Source organism: Bactrocera latifrons, unplaced genomic scaffold (assembly GCF_001853355.1).
Source record: "Bactrocera latifrons isolate USDA-ARS-PBARC rearing strain unplaced genomic scaffold, ASM185335v1 scaffold_501, whole genome shotgun sequence".
NCBI classification, from domain to species: Eukaryota; Metazoa; Arthropoda; class Insecta; order Diptera; family Tephritidae; genus Bactrocera; species Bactrocera latifrons.
The window spans coordinates 129,080-152,516 of record NW_017537159.1 but is presented as its reverse complement, the minus strand read 5'-3'; the positions used below and the strand labels follow the sequence as shown (position 1 = coordinate 152,516).

The following is a 23,437-nucleotide window of genomic DNA, read 5'->3' as shown; positions in this document are numbered from 1 at the left end:
CAAACATATTGAACAGATTGAATTATAAAAGTTGATAATTACTACAGTATATAGATATTGGTAACCCTGCGTTGTGAGAGAGCAATCAGCTGACACGTTTCTACGGCAAAAATAAAAAAATGCCGTGAATTCTCACGTCATCCTACGTCAAAAAGAGAAGGGAGTAGCGTTTTTCACTGTGCACTTACATCGCGCGCCCATAAGATGGGTGATATCAGCTGATACGGGCCTGAATTCTACGTTATCCACTGTTTCTGATATTAAACGTACCCTCCTCGTAGTGAAAAAGTAGTTGTGGTTGATCTTCCTGATCACATATGAGCAACGTGATAGTTTAGCRAATTTCTAGCCCTTCAGCTGTACATTTCTATTTCAATAAAATAATTTCAAATTTCTTTAAAAATTTTGATATTTTGTGGTWTTCATTCAGACGTAACAAATTTGGAAACATTGGTGCTCTTGAAATCACGGAAAACCTCACAAGTAACAAAACGACGAGGGTGATATTTGTGAGGTGAATGAGAATAGAGCTAATAATTTTTCGAAAAGTAAACCATCAAAACCAAAATCCATTAATTATTAATAAATAGTCTTCTATTTATAAATAAGTGCATTCCACTGTCATAATAGGAGTTGGGGTTAGGAATGTTTCAAATATATTAAATTTAATATCTTAAGGACTACAAAATAGTCATACTAGTATATAATATAAAAACAAGAACATTGCTTTATTGAGAAAAACAACGACTACGTTGTCTATACGGAAGAGCAGTACGTGAAGACTAAATGAAGCATTAATGTTTTATTGTTAATATTTATGGCATGTCGAATTGAGTTATAAATAATAGTCCGAACGCCCTTATCACGTATACGGCTATTAATTGTTTCTATTTGCTTTTCATTGGTATAAAGTTTGGAAAGTGTTTCTAAAATGCAAGGTAGTGTTGTGCTTGAGAATTTACGTTTTCTTATGAAAGCTCGGGGTCTGAAGGCTTACATTGTGCCGACTGACGATTCACATCAAAATGAATATATTTCGGCGCATGATGCGAGAAGGGCTTTTATCAGTGGATTCAATGGATCAGCTGGTACTGCTGTTGTTACTCCGGAAAAAGCATTAATGTGGACCGACGGAAGATACTATCAACAAGCTGAAAAGCAAATGGATTCTAATTGGGAGCTTATGAAGGATGGCTTACCTTCTACACCAACTATTGGAAAATGGATTTGCGATAACACACCTATTAGCAGTAGTGTTGGTGTCGACCCTAAGCTTATTTCTTACCGACAGTGGAAGCCTATTCAAAAGGAGTTGAAATCTAGGGGTAAGAGCGGGTAAATTTTAGAATAGCATCCACCGATTTCGGGGTTAAAATGGGTATGTACGGATAGATTAAAATATATGTATATACTATATAGTTGTCACTGGCTTATGGTTTTTAATGCACAATTCCGATTTTTTGGGCGCCGCGATTTGAAGGTACCGTTGGAAATAGGAAGTCCTCTTGATTAAAATATGTATGTTATAGGTACCGCAAACGCCTAGTTTATGAGATATTCGACCTTTAAGTTCAAAAATTCGCAAAATTCCAACATTTCTAGAAGCTATTTCACCACATTAAACACWCTTTATTCACTCTTTTAACTTCAAATTAATTAAATTACACTACAAACTTTTAAATAAATCCAAATTTTACACTTTTAGCAGGTTTTTATCTAAAAATCTTGAGGTTATAGTGGGAGAGTGACACATTTCCTTGGCAATTGAGTCCGCTAGCATGTTTAAAATTTTATCCGAGTTCCTGGGAACCCACATAATTCTGAGTTTATGTGGAAGCGATATAAAAATGTCTCTGATGGCGCAAATGATGTAATTGGAGTTATTGCAGTTTTTTATAGCTTGATAGCAGGATAATCTGTCAGAACAGATAATATATTTTCCTTKGTTTAGCTTAGAGTATTGAACATCTTTAAGAATTGCGGTAGCTTCAGCTGTAAATATTGAACAGAAAGAAAATAGCAGGCCATATGAAATAGGGTTTTCATCTTCACTAACTGCAGCGAAGGAGGTGTGAGTTCCTTTTGATCCGTCTGTGAATAGAAGTTTCCAACCAGCTGATTTGAGAGGAGCTGTTACTTTCAGGAAGTGGGCTTTATAAACATTGYTAGAAGTATTGTTCTTTTGTAGTTGAACTAAATCAGAAACAAATTAGGCTTCAGCCACTAGCCACGGGGGGTTTTTAATACTCCAAGGTAAAGCTATTTTATGCGGTAACTCATTTACGTTCACAAACATGGCGCACTTGTATAACGATGATTGAATCTTTGGCGATCGAATGCGCGTCAGAGCTGAGTGGAAATCCCTTTTTAGAACTAAACTGGGATTCATTATGAGCTTAGGATAGAGTTTATATAAGCTGTCTTTCATATTGTCTTTTAAAAAAGGCAGTACAGATTCAGGCAATATGTTTTTTATCGGAGATGTTGGAAACGCACAAATAGAACGACGGGCACCAAGTGATACGGTGCGGCAAGCATCTTGATATGATTTTTAGAATGGTGTCCATATATTTCTAAGCCGTAATTAATTATTGATAAGATGAGAGCTTTGGTGACCTTTAGAATAGAATAGAATAGAATGTTATTTTAGGTAATGCACCGCGACCTAAGGTCTATTGTGCCCTCTCCTATATCACATGACCTCCCAGAGCCCCAGCAGCCTGAATAGTTCTAGGTGTTTGCCGGGCGCTAGTGAGGTGATGTGATCCCTGCTGATGTAAGCAGAATGAAGGACCTTAAGCATTTTTCCACAGATTGCTGAGCAATCCAGGATTAGGTGTGCTGGTGTTTCCTGTTCCAGGTCGCAGAATCGGCAGTTGGCACAGGAGACCATGCCCATGTTGGACAGGTGCTTCCTGAGCTTACTGTGCCCTGTGTAGATTGCGATGAGGAGGCGGAATTTTTCACGGGGGAGGTGAATAAGTTCTTTAAATCTGGGGAGATTGTATCCCCCTAGAAGCAGCTTGGCGTGGCGCATACTGCTTCTAGGAGCAGTGACCTTTACAAGCAGAGCCGGTCCAATGAGTGAGCGCTTACATGAAAGGTACTTCATTTAAAAAATAGTATTTTTCTTACATATTGAAAATGTTGCTTAAATGAATACTTAGAGTCTAATATTAATCCTAGGAACTTAAAACTATCTGTACAGATTAAATTTTTATTATTAACGGTAAGTGTAGGTGTATTACAATGATGTTTCTTACAAATATGTAATAACTTAGATTTAGAGGAAGAAATTGACGTGCCCGAAGAACCGGACCAATGGAATAAGAGGGATAAGATTTTAGAAAGGGAAGACGTAACAACGGACAAATCGGAGGTATTAGAAAATAATACTAAATCATCAGCATAGATTTGGTGATTGATATTAGGGAAATCAGATAAAATTGTACTGATGCGATAAATGCGATAATAAAAAGTATGACTGAAAAGGGCGAACTTTGGGGTGTTCCATTATCAAGAGGTAGTATAGATAATCGGACATTAGAAACAAGTACACTAATTTTACATTTAGAGAGAAAAGATTTAACAAAGTTATATATATATGTGAGCCGACTTTCCATTTTTTAAGCTGCCTTAATGCCACGTGTATACCAATCCGATCAAAACCTTTTAAAAAATCAAGTGAACGTATCGACACATGATTTTTGTGGGATAATGCATCAGCGACAAATTGGTCAAGATGCAGAAGAGTGTCTAACGTCCCCTGCCTCTTCTTAAATGCAAACTGGTTATGGTGAATAAGATTGTGAGATTGAGCATACCAGGATAGCCTGATAGCAATGATTTTCTCCATTAGTTTTCCTAGGCAAGGCAGGAGGGATGTAGGCCGATAACTATTGACTTCGCAGGGGGGCTTACCAGGTTTTAAAATGGGAATGACAGCGCTGGTCTTCCAAAGCAGAGGATAGTTGCCTGTCCGAAGGATGTTATTATAAAGATTAATTAGACGGGATAGCAGGAAGGGTGGGAGGTGTTTAATGGTAGGGTAGGATATTTTATCAAACCCAGGGGTTTTGCCTTTAACTACAGAGAGTGCAGAGCGGAGTTCAAGAATGGATATATCAGAATCTAAAAACCTAGCTGAATAAGACAAGTTCGAGGAAGGCAGGTAAGGGGAGGAAAGAACGGGCAGTTTGCTTAAGGAAAATTCAGGAGAAAAGCTGGAATCCGAGGAAACGTTGGAAAAGTGAAGCGCAAATTCTAAGGCTATATATTGCGGATATAGTATATTGCCACGAGGAGAATTGAGGAGAGAAATCGGAGAAAAGGAGGTTAAATCAGACAGTCTCCTTAAGTCAGCCCAGATCTTTTTTCGGTTAGAARAGGAATTGATTTCGCTAGTGAACTTTTGAAAACAGCGTACTTTAGCAGCTTTCGCCTTACGACGAAAAATCGCATTAAATTTTTTGTATTGCATTAAGTTAGCATTTGAACGAGTGCGCTTGAATTCGTGCCAAGAAAATTGTTTTTGTTGCCTAAATGCACAAATTTCACTATTCCACCAACGAGGTGCAGGTTTGGCTGATTTAGAGGAGGACTGAGGTATGGAATAATTGGCTGCAGAGGAGATAATTTTTTGAATACCTGAGGACTCCTGATGGACATTGGACGAAATGGGGAAGAGACGGGAATGAAATTCGCAAAAACGGTCAAACTTATCCCAATCAGCCAAGTCTGTTTTAAAGCATACTCTAGTCTTAAACCGGGATGCATAGATGTGTATAAGAGACAGTTTTGAATACCTGAGGACTCCTGATGGACATTGGACGAAATGGGGAAGAGACGGGAATGAAATTCGCAAAAACGGTCAAACTTATCCCAATCAGCCAAGTCTGTTTTAAAGCATACTCTAGTCTTAAACCGGGATGCATGATGGGGAGAGGAAATTTTAGAAAGAATGGGGAAGTGATCGCTACCATGTAGGTCATCGATCCGGAGTCATTCGGTTTTGTTGAGTAGAGATAAGGAACAAAGCGATAGGTCAATATGTGTGAAGGAAGAGTGAGTGGGGGAACCGTCATTAAGAACAATTCAGTTAGAACTAAGTATAGCATCTTCAATAATTTGACCTTTCGGATTAGCTGAGGAAGATCCCCAAAGGGGGCTCCAAGCGTTAAAATCACCAGCCAGTAAGAAAGGGGTAGTTCCAGACGGGAAGAAATGACAGATATCACTTAAAGTGAAAGATTCATTAGGAGGGGAATAGGCACAAGTAATGATGAGGTTATTAGGAGAAAGAATTTCTATGGAGAGGGAGGAGATGTTTGAAGGAGTTGGGGGAAGGGTGTTATGTGGTACTTTTCTGTTGATCAGAATGGCTATTCCCTGTTTGCTGGTGGTACTGCTGGGGAGGGTGTAAAAATAACCTATATATGCCTTGGGGGGTATGAGCTACAATATTGTTGGCAAGATGAGTTTCATTTAATAATATTGCTGAGGGGTTAAATGTTTTAATTAAAAGTTCGAGTTCAATGTAATTATTTAAGTATCCGTTGATATTCCACTGAAGGATGGATAACATGGATAGAAAAATAAAGAAAAAATAATAATGTGATGTTATGGGAATTTATTGTTCCATCAACGAGGGTGACGGAGATGAAAGGGAGGAGGAGGTTGGATAGGTGTTATGATCAAGAGAAGATGTGGCAAAAGTTGTCAGGGGACATAAGTGGATAAGTGGAGAGAAAGATGGGGAGGGGGAAGAATTCAATAATGGGGGGTATAGAAGAGGGGAGTTCTTTGAACTTTCTGGAAGTTCTATGTGATGCAATGGATTGTTGGTGGTGGATGAATCGTTGTTAGCTTTTGTTGTTGTTGCGTTATTATCGAGGTTAGAATTTTTTGATACTGAAGTATTATCTTTGTTATTTGGATTTTTTGAGTTTGTATTTATATCGCTGTTAGTTTGCATTTTTGCCACGTTGGCGAAGGAGAAGGGGATGGGGTGGAAGGAAGTTGATTTTTATACATGGTGATGGCGTCCCGCATGTATAGTGTATAGTTTTAATCTTTAATATTTCTTTCGATTGAATAMATTTAGGGCAAGCATTTGAGGACGAGGGGTGTTCACCTGCGCAGTTAGCGCAGTAAACTCTGGTGCAATCAGAAGGTGGAGAGTGGTTAGGAGGAAGGTTGCAAATGACACAGGAAGGAGTTTTTTTTGCAGTGTTTAGCGGTGTGTCCTAATAGCTGACAAGTTTTGCAGCGCATAGGATTAGGGTAGTACGGACGGTAGTACATCTAGGGTTCTCCAGGCTACTTCAATTCTGTTAGGAAGTGTATATTTATTGAATGTTAATAATAGGGCACCAGTACGTACACGAACGCCTTTAACCATTTTGTTAAACGTATGGACTGCAGAGACACCTTGTTCCTTGAGACCTTCAATTATTTCATCGTCGCTAAGTTGGCAAATAAAGGGGGCATAAATTGTGCCCTTGACTGAGTTAAGGGTACTGTGAAGAGCGACTTCAACAGCACCTGCACCGGGTAGATTCTTAGTGAAAAGGAATTTATATGCAATTTTTTGATTTTTTACAAGGAGGAATAGGCTGCCATCGCGAAGTGACGAGATGTTGTTAATATCTTTACTGACAGATTGAATACCTTTATAAATCGCGAGGCAGGAGATGGATGTAATAGGTATTTGGGGTCATCCTTCTTTGTTATGGGGAGTTTCGGAAATAGGTCCAACGTTGTTTGTTCAGGATAATAGGGCAAACCTATTATCACCCAGATTGTTGGCCCCAGGGGGCATTGTGAAAGTATTACTTTTTATGTATGCAAAAATATATGAATGTAGCAYAAGTTAACAATAAGAAATAAACACAACGAGAAATTAACAGTAAAAAAGTTTTTTGTGCACAACTGTAAAGTAGCGTTATAACACAGACACCGCTAGAATGCAGATACTCAACAACAGTACAAGCGACAGAAAAAATGCGACCTTACGGTTTGAAAACACGGTTGCGATTTTTTTTTTCGTTTGAACCTCACTTTACCAAAACTTACGACGGAAAGGAGCGCTGTCATGTGATGATCAGGCACTTCGCTGAAACTCCTCTTTTTCGCAAAAATTCCTCTATTCATGCATATGGATATTTTTTAAATTTGTTAAGCAAATAAGTCATATACATGTATTAGTAATATTATATATACATGTGTAAAAGTAATATTATAGAATAATATTACGTAATAAAGTGTAAATTATACTAGTGCAGTACGAAAATTCAAATTTTGCTTCAATATGAGTGCATGATAACAGACAAATATAACCACTTTATATCCAAAACTCAAATCTTAAATATAAAAATATATGTATCGTCACCTAAAATATAAAACAATGTATAATCAAAAATTTATCTATTTTATAACGAAAAAAAAAATGAGTACTACGCGAAAGTATTATTTCAGTCACCCCGGGTATTCGCTCGGCCAGGATTATTTTTTTAGAGCGCGGCAAAAGGCCGCCAACGCAGAAGGAGAAGAATAGTATAAAATTGTAATATGTATATAAAAGTGTTATATTACAATCATATAAGTATTATAATATTATCACCCGATTTTACTTATCTGTGTTTATTAAATATAAATAACATATTATTCATATACATATGTATGTATATGGAAAAGTGTTCACATATTCAATTTTAGCTTGAAAAATCTTTATAGTTTTTTATAGTTAATAAAGAAAAAAGAAACACTCGAAAGTACAAACAAAGAAAACGCTGTGAATGAATGAATGAATGAATAGTGAAGAGTGTATTGTGCCCTCTCCTTACTCACACTGACTCGCTTAGACCCAGCCCATTAATGAAGTCCAGGGCTCCTGAGGCGTTATCTGGCCGCTCTTCCGCATAGGTGTCCGCGGACAGTGCCCTGCTATCGCCACGCCTTGCGGTCTTGGTGGTGTTGCCGGGTCGCGGTTGCTGCTTCCACTGTCCTGCGCGTGAGGCGACATGTTTTTATGCTCCTTTGCCGGGGCTCCCTTTGCATCTTTTCCTGGCTAGAGCCTCCGCCACCTCCGGGGTCATCCCATTACGGAGGTTGCGCAGGTACCACTTCATCATGGAACCGCTCCTACCTCTCCTTCGTGGATCGTCGCACCCGCCGGGTTGACCAGCTTCTGGGGGGAAGGGATCTCAATTTGGAGATTCGGCGTATGGTAAACCAGCATAAGCGGACGAAATGGATAGAGCACCTGAAGTCCTKCAAYCTCTCCACCGGTGTGAGTAAGCTTTSGGCTACTGTCAAAGCATTGTCCAATCCCAAGAGTCACGACGACCGAGTTGAAGTTCAATTCAATGGTCATGCCTCTTCGGACCCGAAGAAGTGCGCGAGCTATTTTAGCCGGCAGTTTACACTGCACCCTTCGGTAGACAAAGCCAAGAGATGTGTTAACCGACGGCTGCGCCAAACAACTGCGCGCCGATTACTTTCACCGATGAAGAGGTTCAGAGTGTAATCAAAAAAGCAAAATCATCCAAATTCATTGGCCCTGATGGAATCAATATGCTAATGCTAGAGCATTTAGGCTCGACGGGAGTAAGTTACCTCACCAAGGTGCTCAACCTGTCACTCWCCATTCTTCAAATACCCGATGTGTGGAAAATCGGAAGAGTGGTTCCACTATTGAAACCTGGGAAACCCGCCAACAAAGGGGAATCTTATCGCCCGATAGCTCTCCTCTCCCAAGTAGTGAAGACACTTGACGCCTTGCTACTCCCGACTTTCACTCACCACCTGAGCCTAGCCAGTCACCAGCATGGATTCCGAAAAGTGGACAGTACCACCACAGCACTTAGCTTAGATGATCTCGACGACAACGCAACTGATCCTTACCACCCAAACGGGAATTAGAAAACCGTTAAAACAACAACATGAGGACCCTCTCTGCGACTCGATGCAAAGAGGTTTAAACCGGGCAAAGGGGAGGTGTAGGGAGGTTGAATTGAATATCAAACCCTCCAAGAAGACCGTAGTCCCATTCATGAGACGAAGGTCCCGGCCTGGTATCAAGACCCTCACACTTGGGGTAGAGATATAGAGATGACCAACAAGGTTAAATATCTCGGTCTCACGGTAGGAATCAAACTATCGAAACTACAGCGGCTAGCCTGTGTCTGCATAACGGTTATCAATCCCCGTTAGGATGGTAAGCGTTATTAATGTTGTCGTCGACGTCATCCAGCGGGAGGCCCAGAAAACGTGCTGTTTCCACGAGGTCGGACCAAAGGAAAGGGGTGCTAGATGGGTTGGGTTGGGTTCGCAGGATATGCAAAGAGTGTCATGCGGAGACTCGTTGCATGTAGGACATATATTGGATATGTCCGGGTCTATTCTGGGCAAGTAGAAATTCAACCTGCTACAATATCCAGAACGAAGCTGAGCTAGGGTCACTCGCGTTTCTCGGGGATACTCGAACTCTTCGTCTGCTATGGTGGTGGTTTGACTCCAAGAACACAATTCACTGGAATGGAGTCGGTGAAGGTGTTGATAGCTCCACTGACTGATGGTACCTGCCGGAAGTTAGTTGCGTCCGAAGTCCGGTCGGCGTAATATACGATGCCGTCGACGTAATTAAGGAATCTCCTCTTGATGCTCCTAGGATGCGGTTCCACTCAAAGCAAGTGGCTGCAACTTTGATTTCTATGAAAACATCCCAGCAGGACCTGTTTGGAGAAAAATTCATTATGCTCATTAACTGGGAGCATAAGCGTCTCACTATGTAGGTGTTGGATGGGAAACATCAAGAGGCATACTGTCTTAGTGCGGAGTGCAGTGTTCTGTCAGGTCTGCAGTTTCCTCATCAGCGTGCCACTGCATCCAGGCGACCATGTTGATGCGGCGTAATTGAGGACCGGCCGGTCGATTGGCTTGTATGGTGGCAACAATTTTTCTTTCCCCATGTGCTGCCGGCTAGCGACTTGAGGATCTTGTTGCGGCTCTGTACCTTAGCGATAATCGCGGTTGTATGTTGAGTGAAGAAGCATAGACTATCAAAAGTTACACCTAAAATCTTAGGATTATTGACAGTCGGAATTTCGACGCCATTGACTACAATATCAAGCTCATGTCTATACTCCTTCGTCCTGTATGTAAATATGGTCCATGTGGATTTGGTGGGGGAAAGTATTACGTTCCTTGCAGATAGGAAACGAGAAAGATCGGACAGATAGCAGTTTACTTTTGAACACACGACGACGTCAATATCGTGCAATCATCTGCGTACGAAGTTATGGATTTCCCTCTGGTATCTGTCGGAGTTTCGAGATGTAGAAGTTAAACAGAATCGGGGGGTGCAACCCCTGTTTAATTCTTCTCAGTTTAAATGTTTCACCTTGAAATAGTACGGATGATTGTCGACCGCTCAGTAACGTTTTATGGTTTTATGGTCCTGCAGTAACGTTTTATGGTTAACTGTGTCAAAAGCTTTCGACAACTCCTAAGAGGAGAGTTATCGGACGATAGCACTCACCTTTGTTGGCATATTTCAGTAGTGGGACCACTCTTCCGACTTTCCATACATTGGGAATTTGAAGAGTGGTCAGCAACAGGTTGAGGACTTTGGTGAGATCCCAGGGATCTCCGGTTGCGCGCTCATTAGCTAAACTTCGGCTACTTCGGCTGGGAAATTGGGTCGGATTTCCGCTAATCTTCCAGCCGGGATGAAGCGAGCAGTAGCTTGAGATCAATTCGTTCTGTTCCGCCAGCTTCATTCCCCTACGATCGTTTGAAACGCAGGAAAGCCAAAGATCGTGGTGCGCGTTAAAGTCTCCTAGTACCAGACGGTTTTCACCAGTAGCGTGCCTATATTCAACTAATATTCTGCAGGACAACATGTAACTGGGGGATGTATGTATATATTAAATATTTCGAGCTCGCCGTCGCCGGACCGGATAGCTATACTGCAATAAGAAGGCTAGGCTTCACCATTATTACAACACGGAAAATCTGTTCGGCTGTTAAACTTGGTTTCTTGGACGCGTTCCCGATTCATAAGTGTAAGCTATGTGAGAGCTATATTGCCTGTGTGAGCWCCTGGGGACCGTGGAGGTTCTCTGTTGGACACACGGGGTGAGGGGCGAAGCGGCGCGCGAACTATGCGCAGATTGCCCAGCCGTAGAGGTTAGTGTCGCAGTATTGCGTTGGCAATATCGGGCCAAGTAACTCGTGGTCCATTCCCTATGTGTCTTAAGGCATGAGCAGGTCTTAAGATGGCTCCATCCACTGCATGTGTTACACCTGGCCGATGTGGAGTTGCGCAAACGCAGCAGAAAAAGTCCTCCGGGCCCGGTTGGCCTCAATGCCAGCACGAATCAGGAGGATACGGAGCAACCCTGCTGCAAGGCGTTGCTCTAATGACGACAAAAAGAAATTAGTACTCACCGATAACAACGGAATTAGATCGCCGAAAAAACAGCCCTTGGTCGGATAAAGTCCGAGTCAATTCCGGTACGTAGAACCGGCTGTCATGGGAATTGGAGAGTGTCCTCTTATATTTACCTTTGGCTATAATTACAAAATCGTCCGCATACCCCTAGCAGCGGATCCCATTGTCGGTTAGCAATGCTAACAGGTGGGCAGCCTCTTGTTGTGTCAAGACGAATTCTTTTATCTCCTATTGTGGTCTTAGCATTTCTGGTGCGCAGTACGGCTTTTGTCCATCTACGCACCGGTGCTGCCACATTCCTTTTCTCCAGTACCCTGGCTACGCTCCTATGAGACGTGTTAAAGGCACCTTCGATGTCCACGAAAGTGCGTGATGCTCGCCACTCTCCAATGAACTCTCTATYTCAGAGGTTACATGGTACAGAGCAGTACTGGTAGATCTGCCCGCTTTGTAAGCATGCTGAGCAGGAGTGCCCTCTTCAGCGCTTTTGACCTTATTACATGGTCTACGATTTTCTCCATGGTTTTTAGTAGGAAAGACGTTAGACTGATTTTACCCTTCCTGCGAGGGTTGTTGTTGTTGTCAGGGTCATCGCATCCGCCGGGTTTACCAGCTGCTGGGAGAGGGCATTGCCCACCCCTCTTGCGCTTCCTCCTCCTTCTACGAGCACCATCTGAGCCGCTAAGCCTTCTGAAGGGGGTCTTGGCGACGCTCGCAGCTGTCTCAGCGGTCACTTTCGCCAGTCGAGCGCCGCTGCATGAAGGCATGTCGTCGTCATCCTTCCTGGCATGCTCCTCAAACAAGGGYTCGCTCCTCTGGCGAGAGAACGTCAAGGAAGCTAAATTTCCGCCTAGCCCCTTGACAACGCTTGTCTGCCGCTGTGCCGATTTCCTTTTCTTTGCCGTTGTCCTGGGTTATTGCCTTGTTGTCGGGTTATTTGGTGCTGTTGTTGTTGGTTTTTGTTGAGTATTCAGTTTGTTTTTATGTTCCTTGACTCAACGCGGTGAGCTGTAGGGTCTATTATTCGAATGGGGAACTAGGGGGTCCGCCACGTTAGAGCCCCTTGACGCAGTAAGGCCGCAATTACTTCCCAATTCGGACCGGTGTTGAGGAGGCCCCGTTAGAATACAGCCGAATTTACCTCCTGACTGCAAATCATCCAATGGGTACGGGAGTCACATAACACCCTGGATTAGGAGGTGGTAGATCTTGGTTGATGCACCCGACATCCTGCCTGTACAGTGCCTATCAGCACCACCCACACCGGTTGGAGGGTGCCGACTATGCCTTGCGCCTAAGCCCCTGCAGGTAGGTTGATGTCGAATCGTCAATCTGTTCATCCCCTTGTGATCATTTCGTAGGTAGGAATGCCAAAGATCGTAGTGTGCGTTAAAGTTCCAAACGGTTTTCACCACGAAGTAGCGCACCTATATTCGGGTGATATCCTGTAGAGCAACATGTGAGCAACATGTAACTGGGGGGGTGCTCGAAAGATCTGAGCGGCTGTTTAGCTTGGTTTCTTGGAGCGCTGGTATCGAAACGCGTTCCCGGTTCATGAGTGAAGCTATCTCCTCGATCTTACTCTGGAGTCCGTTACAGTTGAGTTTTAGTATTCGGGTTTGTTGCGGGTGTCCGTGGGTGATCCTGAGGAGGACAGAGTGGCGTGAAGGTGGTCTTGTAGGGGCAGACCGGAACACGCCGAGAGGTGACACAAGTCACAAGTGACGTTCTGACTTATTTTGGTCTGACATACGGAATAGACTGTGCGAGGAACCAAAAGTTGCTGAGTGGAGCAACCCTGCTGCAAGGCGTTGCTCTGGTGACGAAAAATTTAAATTAATACTCTCCGATCCAAAGTAGGTTACATAACGTTCCCACGACAGTCGATTCTACGAAAACCGGAACGRACCCGGATTTTTATCCGGCCAAGGACTGTCAACTCGGCAGAATTCTGCCGTTACAACAACAACAACAACAGCTTATATAACTGACGGTAGATAGAACCGACTGTCGCGGGAATTGGCACTATTAGGATTTCTTTGGTACCGCGATCTGAAAGTACCGTCGGAAAGAGGAAGTCCTCCTGATTAAAAAGTATACAGGGTTGTAGTACCGCAAATTCTAAGTTTACGGGATATTTGGTTTTTAAAAAAAATCCCCAGATTCGAACATTTCAACAAGTTATTTCATTACATTTAACACACTTGATGCACATGTTTCAATTCAAATTCATTTAATTAAACTATAAATATTTAAACAAATTCACAATTTACATTTTTTGCAGGTTTTATAAGTGAGAAATTTATATTTTAAAAATCACATAAATAATTTCTAAATTATTTTATTTATTGAATCTGCTTTTTCGTAAAGCCTAACAATAAGTTATAAAATCTTAAAGCTATTTAAAAGCTAGAGAGGCTTCAACAAGTGATTGAGCTGTTTTGGTGATACGTCGCTCTTTAATACCTTTTAAGTCGTGTTTGATCGCAGGAATGTACCAAAGCATTTGTCAAAGGGTTTGGGTGATATCGGAGTATAGATATATATTTTATTATGCTGTCTTCTACTTATTTCTTTACCTTAAGGATATCAAGTTCTTATATATTATAGATATTTTCGTTATGCATATATGTACCATGGTGAACCCGTGATTGGTCTAAGCATTTTTGATTGAAACTTTTGTAATAATAGTTTGTCAAAAAAGTCTTGCGGTATTATTTATTTATTTTTTTTATTTTTTATTTTATAACTTGACCTTGCTTGGCTGCTACTATGCTGGTCTTTTTCGACCAATTCAGCGATTTTATCGCAATTTTCGACGACAGGCCTTCCGGAGCGTGGCACATCTTCGACCACCTCTACACCAGAACGAAAACGTTGAAACCATCGTTGTGCGGTGGAGATGGAAACTGTATCGGGTCCATAAACTGCACACATTTTATTGGCGGCTTGAGATGCATTTTTGCCTTTATCGTAGTAGTACTGTAAAATATGTAAATTTGCTCCATGTTTGCGACGCTATAACTCACGAACAACGTAAAAGAAATGAGCTTTCCAAAAAGGTATAGCATGACCCGATGCGACGAATAAAACTAGAACTACGCGTTCTAGCGAAAATACCGCAAGCCTTTTTTGACAACCTATTTAGTTAGTATTAGTTGCACAGGTCGTACCCCCGAGTCGGTTTTATGACCGCATTATATAAAAACACCTTGTTGTCTAGGCTAACTTTGGAGTTTTTATTTAAAAGCCAATTTAAATTTGCAACTCTAATGACCGCATTATATAAAAACACTTTGTTGTCTAGGCTAACTTTGGAGTTTTTATTTAAAATCCAATTTAAATTTGCAACTCTAATCTTCATACATGTTATTTTACTAGAGATGTGTCTTCTCCACTTGAGCCTTCTATCTAGGTGAATACCCAGATACCGGGCACATCTTTGGCCTTAGCGAAAATGTAATATGCTTACACTTCTGTTCATTCACATTTATAGGCCAGTTCGCCAGCCATTCTTCGACAGAACTGAAATGCTCCGCTGATATTCTTGATGCTAAAATGTTTCATTTGTTAGGGCTACAGCTGTGTCGCCCGCAAAAGTTGAAATTAGTACATTACACAGTACAACAGCTAATCTGAGGGGTGAGAAATTCCAAGTCAGGGTGATGGTACTAGGTCAGTATAGTAAAAAGCTCAAAGGGTTTGGCGTTCGTATGTGTCAGTTTTTTTTACTATGACCTTTTAAATTTTTTCCTTATTTCCCATGGTTTTCCATCTTAACAAATTAATTTTTTCCAATCAGGCGTACTAAATGGTGCAGATATACATACGAAAGCTGATTAAAAGTGACGCATGATAGGCAATCAAAGAAGTAATAGAAGGCTTGTTGGGATAGCATCGTTCTAACAACTGCGATGTTTCTGTCGCAAGGATGTTAAGAGCGTTCTCGGAAATTGGGTTTTTTTTTGTGTGTTTTTTTGTTTTTGTCAAAATGTTACAACTAAGCGAAAAAACATCATAAGGAAAAAATTTAAAAGGTCATAAAAAATATGACACATACGAACGCCAAACCCTTTGAGGGTTTCATTATACTGACCTAGTACCATCACCCTGACTTGGAATTTCCCACCCCCCAGACAATAATCCCAAAAATGCTCCACAGTGTTATTAGCTGTTGGAAGATCCGCTTTATATATGATACGAGTATATAGTGTTGGGCCTAAAACACTGCCCTATGGTACACCAGCCGTTATCTGTCGTTCATCAGATACGAAATCTTCCAGTTTTACCATAAATTTTCTATTTTTTAAAAAAGACTCCAATGTTTTATACAATTGTAAAGGTGGAATTTTTTTAATCTTGTATAAAATATCTTCGTGCAACAACTTATCAAACGCCTGAGCTACATCTAGAAATATTGCTGAACAGTACTCCCTGCGCTCAAATGCTTTCATTATCTCGGTAGTAATTCTATTTACAGTTCAACGTGAGCAACCACCGTGTAAACACGTCCCGTGACCTTTTCACGCGTTCTTTTCCTCTTTGCGACCGACTACGATAGTCTAGCCGTTTCAGGTTCGGCAGCTCCTTAAAGTTGTAGTTGTTAGTTTATTAGTGTACCCAAAAAAAAAAAAAACTCAGTGCCGTAGTTATCATTCGACACCATGAACGGGGCCAACCCCCCCGAAAGCAATATGTTTCGGTTACTCGATCCCGATTTGCAACGTCCCAACAAACGACCAAAATTCAGTGACTTTGTACCACTTCCTGCGCCAAAACAAAATGACGACCATATTCCTCGGTTCTTAGTGGCAAGTGCCATCGGTCCAATTGCAGATGACAAAATCTGTCCATTATCATCATATAATGTCTTTCAAATCGAAAGTAGTTTAAAACACATTTGCGGTGATAACACCGTTGTAATGGAATTAAGATCCGGTGACCTCCTCCTAAAAGTCGAAAATGCGAAATCGGTCGAAAAGTATATCAAAGCAACTCACATAGGCTTATACCTGTAAAAATTACCTCTCAAAAAGGTCTTAACATCATGCAAGGCAGAATATTTTCCAGAAACCTAATCAATCCCTCCGAAGAAGAATTAGTAGAAGGGCTAGGAAACCAAAAAGTGATCGAAGACAAAAAAATCATGCGAAAAGATGGTGACGCACTAATCTCTACCGGTGCTGCAATTGTGACATTCGACCTAATCCGTAGACCTGAAATTATTAAATTAGGATGGGAAAGGGTTCGTGTGCAAGAATTTATCCCAAATCCAATGCGGTGCAAAACCTGTCAAAGACTCGGTCACACCAAAAATAGATGTCGAAATATTGAGCTATGTAGCCAGTGTGCAACCTCTCCGCCACATAATCCATGCCCAAGAAGGTTCTGCATAAACTGCCAAATTCAAATCCATCCATCCAACGACCCTGGCTGTCCCACTTTCCTTAAACACAAGTCAGTAAATAAAATAAAAATAGAGCGCCGATGCACAATTAGAGATACATGGAAAATCTTCAACAGCGACCCCAACACACATCAAATCCAAGCTCCTCTAAAAAAWACAAGGGCGCCGTCCTTCGCACAAATTGTAAAAAACACCAACAGTATAATTACCGAACCAACAACTGTAAACACAGCACACGACTTGCAAAAAACTCCAGCAAACAAACCCCATGTAGAAACTACAAACAATAACCCACAAGCAAATAACGGAGAATCCAAGAAAACATGTCATACTAAATCAATCACACAAACAACTTCAACCACATCCAAACCTCAGCAGAAAACCAGCACAACAACATCCCCAGTAAGACAAGAAACAGCAAATAAGGTCAGCACACCAGAAATAGCGACTACAAGTAGAAATGCAGAAAAAAATTCCAGCCCACCCACCCCTACATACCCCAGCCCAATTACCAGTGATACCGAGATGTCWCYTTTCAGCCAATTACACGCAAAATTCCCCAAYCTTAACGTCCTCATAACACCAAATACATATAAAACAACATTACCGTCACACAAGTCAACCAACATAGATAAGTCATAAATATAAATATTCTTATACTAACCCTTTAATTCATATACAAACACACATATTATATAACAAACCATTATTACAGTGGAACATAAACGGGTATCACAATAACTTCATTGAACTTGAAATCCTAATAAAGATGTATAAACCCTCCAATATACTTCTAAACGAAACTGACCTTGCCCACAATTCCTCTGCCCCACCCCCAAATCCTACGTAGGGCACTTCCACAACCTACCTCACATAATCTCAAAGAAACAAGGAATCACCATTCTGGTTAAGAGAAACCTTCCCCACCACCCCCTTCCTACCCAATCTAATATATCCTCACTATCCATAGAACTTCAAACCCCCATCAGAATCACAATAACTTGCGCTTATTCCCCGCTAAGTCAATCAATAACTACAGCTGACTTTTACAATCTTTTCCCCTCCCCTCCCCAACCCTTTATCCTTGCAGGCGACTTTAACGCTTGGAGTCCGCTCTGGGGATCTGCCTCCTATAATCAGAGAGGACATTCTATAGAAACTGCCATCCTCTCCTCCAACTGCATCGTACTAAACGACGGCTCCCCCACCCACTTCTCAACCCACTCAACCTTTACTCATATTGACCTTACGCTTTCCTCTCCCTCCCTTTCCAACAACTCATCATGGGACGTTATAGATGACCTTCACAGCAGCGATCACTTCCCGATCCTCATCAAAATTCGCACATCCCGACCCACCATTCCCTTCTCTCCCATGATCAAATTTAAAACAGATAGAGCAGATTGGAACAAATTCGAAAGCGCATGCGACTTCTATTCCAAATCCTTCCCAACATCTTCCAACATCAACCAAGAAATCTCCAATATCCATAAAGCAATCCGCTGTGCATCCAACGTCTCCATCCCTCTGTCCTCAACCAAACCAGTAAAGCCAGCGCCCCTATGGTGGAACAACGAAATTGCGTCCCTTAGGCAAGCCAAACAACAAGCGTGGYACAACTTCAAACGCAACCGGTCCACCACAACTCTCATTCAATTCAAAAAGCTAAACGCGCAATTTCGCCGGAAAATCAAAGATGCTAAGCTCGACTGTTTTCAAAAATTTACTAGCAGCATCAGTGCGTCATCCGACCCTAAAAAAATCTGGGCTGACATAAAAACACTCACCGGTTTACCCTCTAATCCCCAAATCTATTCCCTTAACACCTCTCATGGCAATCTTCTATATCCCCAGGATATAGCTCAAGAATTCGTCAGTCACTTCTCTAACGCCTCTTCTGACCAAACCTTCCCCCCCGAATTTATCGCCTCTAAACGCTCACAAATCCTCCAACATCGTATCACACTAACCACTCTCTCTCATTCAGCCAAACTTTTAGAAGCCGACATATCTCTTTTCGAACTTCAACTCGCCCTGACCGCAGTAAAAGGCCAGACACCCGGCATCGACAAAATATCCTATCCCATAATTAAGCATCTCCCCAGATTACTCCTTCACCGTCTCATCAAGTATTACAACAATATCCTCAACACAGGCCTCTACCCACACGCGTGGAAAACCAGCACTATAATACCCCTCTTAAAATCTGGCAAATCCCCCTTGCGTAGTGAACAGCTATCGACCAATTTCCCTTCTTCCCTGCCTAGGTAAACTAATGGAGAAGATAATTGCTACCAGACTAACCTGGTACGCCCACTCAAGCCAACTTATCTAGCACAACCAAGTAGCCTTCAAGAAGGGACAAGGCACCACAGATGCCCTACTACACCTTGATCATTTTATCTCAAACGCGCTCTCCAGCAAAAACCATGTTTCCCTCCTTTCCCTCGACTTTCAAAAAGCATTTGATCGGATTGGAACTGCGGTAGTACTAAGACATCTCGACAAATGGAAGATCGGCCCCAAAATGTACAATGTTATAAAATCATCTCTCTCAAACCGAAAATTAAGTGTACTTATATCCAACACCCGCTCTTCCATTTTTCCACTCGATAATGGCACCTCGCAGGGCTCCCCCTTATCAGTCATCTTGTTCATTATAGCCTTCAATGAAATTAGCGACATCTTTAACAAGTTCCCAAACATCGAACACCAAACATACGCAGACGACGTTTTGTTGTTTTTCAAATCTAATGATCAAATAGATGTCATGAGGACCTTTTCCAAAATCCTACGCCTATTATCCACATGGTCCCTCTCCTCAATTTGTCCCATTAAAACCAAAATGCTCCATATATGCAAAAAACGATCCTGCAATTCTCCTTCATTTACCTTCAATCGTGTAAATATTGTATGTACAGATAATCTTAAGTTTCTCGGTATTGTATTCGATCCCAAATATTCCTTTCAACAGCACCGTAAATACGTTAAGGAAAGACTCTATGTAAAGTTAAACATTATTAAGTACTTATCAAGCAAACGCTCGCTGATTAGTTCGGCTCCGTTGATTGGTTGACAAACGCCCTCATCTTATCAACCATCAACTACGGCAYWGAAATCTATGGATTACACGCTAAACAAAACTTAAAGATGATCGCTGCTCCCTACCACGCCGCAGTGCGAAGATTCATACGCGCATTTCCAACGTCACCCATAAAAAATATCCTGGTCGAATCGGGTTTGCCGGCTCTTCACGACAACATGGAAGACAAAATATTCAGGCTCTATTCAAGGCTCACTCTAAGCCCCAATCCTCTTGTCCGCAAAGACTTCCAATCTGCCGCCTCACGGGTGTCCACTTCTAAACAACCCTCGCAAATCATATTGAACTGCCGATCAAGCAGCACATTCCGCGGTACACTCATCACCCCCCCTGGGCGGAAAGCAAAACATCCTTCATTAATGACCTAGCCTCCTTGCGGAAAGATAGCACACCAAACACCGTTTATATAGCCAAGTTTTCCGAAACAATCGCACATTATATATCCAACGGCTGGCAATTGATTTTCACGGATGGATCGAAGGCCTCACACACCTCCTATGCTGTGGTAACGGAAAATCAAGTAGTTGTCGCGTACGGCCTCCTTTTYTCATTCTGCTCTATTTTCACCGCCGAAGCAACCGCTATATTCCACGCTGTTCAATACTCTGCCAAAACCAAGGGTAAACATATAATATGCACCGATAGTATGTCATGTTTCCAAGCTATACAAAACCACAACAAATCAGGCAGTATCATCAAAAATATAAAAAACACACTTATTTCCTTTCCGGGCAAGATCAAAATCATGTGAACACACTTGCAGATACCATCGCCAAAGATATTTCCGTCACACCAACAATCACATCCGAAGTCATCCTACCTAGCGGCATATACCGACTAATTCATAGTCAGAGGCAAACAAAGTTATTACGTGAATGGGCGGATTATAATCACCATTATTCGGACATTAACCCAAACCGAACAAAACCTGTATACACAACATCGATACCTACCAGCCACATCACCCTCTACACACGCCTCCGAATTGGGCACACCATAATTACCAACGCGCACTTATTATAGGGCATTAGATCCAACACCTGCCCCTTCTGTCAAGCAACAGTCAGCGTGCAACACCTACTGGTATCCTGCCCAGAACTATTGTTAATGGACGCCACAGAAGAAAATATTAGCAAAATTTACAAATTTCTAAAGGGCACAGACCTACTCCGTCGTATCTGACTCAACCAGCCAGCCGAAAGCCTCTGCTGCTAGCGCTGCGTTTGCTTTAGTTTAGATAATAATTAATTATTATGTAAGCTTTGTATAAATAAATAAATAAAAATAAATTCTATTTACTTGTCTATTTAATTGTGCCATGTTTCGCACGAAAACCGAATTGATGCATTGGTATTGTATTATCTTCATGGAGGGAAGGACACATCTTTGATAGTAATACTTTTGAAAGACAGGGTAGAAGACTGATTGGTATGTATGAAGACGGCTGTGTTAAGTCTTTCCGAGGTTTATCTATCAAGATAATCTGTGACTTTTTCCATGAAATTGGATAATAGCCGAAGCTAAGAATTGCATTGAAGAGCAAATTGAGCACCTCTAAAGCAATAATTGGGAACTCAATTAGCATTTTTGGGGAAATATTATCATGTTCCGGCAACTTTTTTGGGCTAAGTTCTTTGATGATACCAATAATTTCAGAAGGTGAAGTCTTAGGAGACTCGAGCGACTCTTTAGCTGTGTTGGGTAAGATTGACAGCTTAAAGTTCATCTTTGGCAAATTGGGTTGACATACCTTTTCTAGGTGATTTGCAAAGCAATTAGCCTTTTCCTCGTCACTTCGAGCCCAATTTCCACCCAAGTCTCGTGTAGGCATGTTGGAGTCAGTTGGTGGCTTCATGGACTTTCGGGCTTTCCAAAGGGAATTTTGCTTGTTTGAATTTGGACACAGCTTCTTTATATACATTTCGGTGTTCAATTCTTCCTCACGTTTAAACGCTTTTTTAAATTAACGTACAGCAGATTTTAATTGAAGCTGAGTGGAAGGGGAACGATTTATCTGCCATTCATGTCTTACCCGCCTTTTTTCATTTACAAGCATTTCTATTTCTCTATTAGAGATTTTTCTACACCAAGCGGCTTATAGCTTTTGTTTGCTGTTGCTAAGACAGCTGCGCTTATTATTATATCATTGACTTCTCTTATGCTTTCGTCAATATCTCTTTCTGTATTTATTTTGTACTCAATATTAATGTGGCTACTGACGTATTTTATTTTATATTTATTATATATATATTAGCCAATTCGTTTTATAAGAAGTTGGATTAACGAATGTTCACATAACTTTATTATTATAGGAGAGTGATCAGAAGATAGATCAGTACATGTATCAGCGGTTATGTTATTGTGACTATTTATAACGGTTTGATACAGCTGTCCTTTCGGGTTAATAAGACGTGAGACCCAGTACGTGTGTTTTGCGTTGTAATCTCTACTTGCAGGAAATCTTTGACCTAGTGTTCCAAAAAGGTCTTTAAATTCGATTTATTCGAGGTGGACAGTATATGGCCGTAAGGTTAAAGTCACAACCTCGATTTTTTAGTGATGTTGTAGCTTGTAACTGTGGTGTAGCATGAGATTCTAGAACGTAGTGGTTTAAACCACTAAACCACTTGGTTTATGTTCTAATCAACATTGTCGTGCCACCATGCGCTTTTCCATCCGGATGATTTGTAACATATAGCCTAAATCCCGGTGTATTGAAATTATTTTTATTTGTTAGATGAGTTTCTGAAATAAGCATTACATCTACATATGTTTATTCTTCTCGGACAGAAAATTTGTGTTGGTTAATAACGTTAGCATTCCATATACAGATATTCAGTAAGCTCATTTTTTACTTAATAAATTTTACAGCATCTGATTTTGTGATTTTATTAAATCTTGGATCATATTTTGCATGCTAGACATAAATTGTATCATACACTGCATAAGATTTATAATCATAGTTTCAATACCTCCATTTGGATAATTTTTTGGCAGCTGCCTTTCACCACATTTGCATAGCTTCCTTGCATATTATTATTGCTAGAAGTAATAGGATTTTAACTTTTTTCTGAGGTTGCTATAATTTCATTTAGGGGTGTTTGTAACATTTGGTTTATGTATTTAGAAGTGGGATGTAAATGACCACATAACACACAAACTCTGCTTAGAGTGCAATATGATTTGGTATACCCATATTCTTGGCAGTTAGTACATTGTACCGGACTGTTTCTTTAATGTGTCTTTCTACTAAATATATTTACAACTGTTTTAATTCCAAAACCGAATTCTTCCAATGCTTCTTTGACTCCACTAGAGTCTACCGCGGACTCTATACCCTTGATTACAGCAAAAAGGCCCTTAGAGCTCTTATACGAATAATAGTTCTTGTTTTTATTTGAAAAAAATTTAACTATATCCATTAAACTCTTTTCAGTGTAGGACTGAATTTTGTTTATCTATATTGCCTTTT

At 41.1% G+C, this 23,437-nt stretch overlaps 2 protein-coding genes across 2 annotated transcripts in view; both read left to right on the top strand.

Moving 5' to 3' along the window:
* The first annotated feature begins 806 nt into the window (after nucleotides 1-806).
* Nucleotides 807-23,437, top strand: part of LOC108973835 (xaa-Pro aminopeptidase 1) — a 114,857-nt gene continuing 92,226 nt past the window's right edge. Inside the window, exon 1 of the mRNA XM_018941335.1 lies at nucleotides 807-1,325. Within this exon, the coding sequence (XP_018796880.1) occupies nucleotides 932-1,325 (394 nt within the window). The 5' untranslated portion in view covers nucleotides 807-931. The remainder of the gene's footprint in view (nucleotides 1,326-23,437) is intronic.
* LOC108973836 (RNA-directed DNA polymerase from mobile element jockey-like) lies at nucleotides 17,428-21,236 on the top strand. Its single transcript, XM_018941336.1, has one exon. The coding sequence runs from the start codon at nucleotides 18,237-18,239 to the stop codon at nucleotides 19,131-19,133; it is 897 nt and encodes a 298-aa protein (XP_018796881.1). The 5' UTR covers nucleotides 17,428-18,236; the 3' UTR covers nucleotides 19,134-21,236.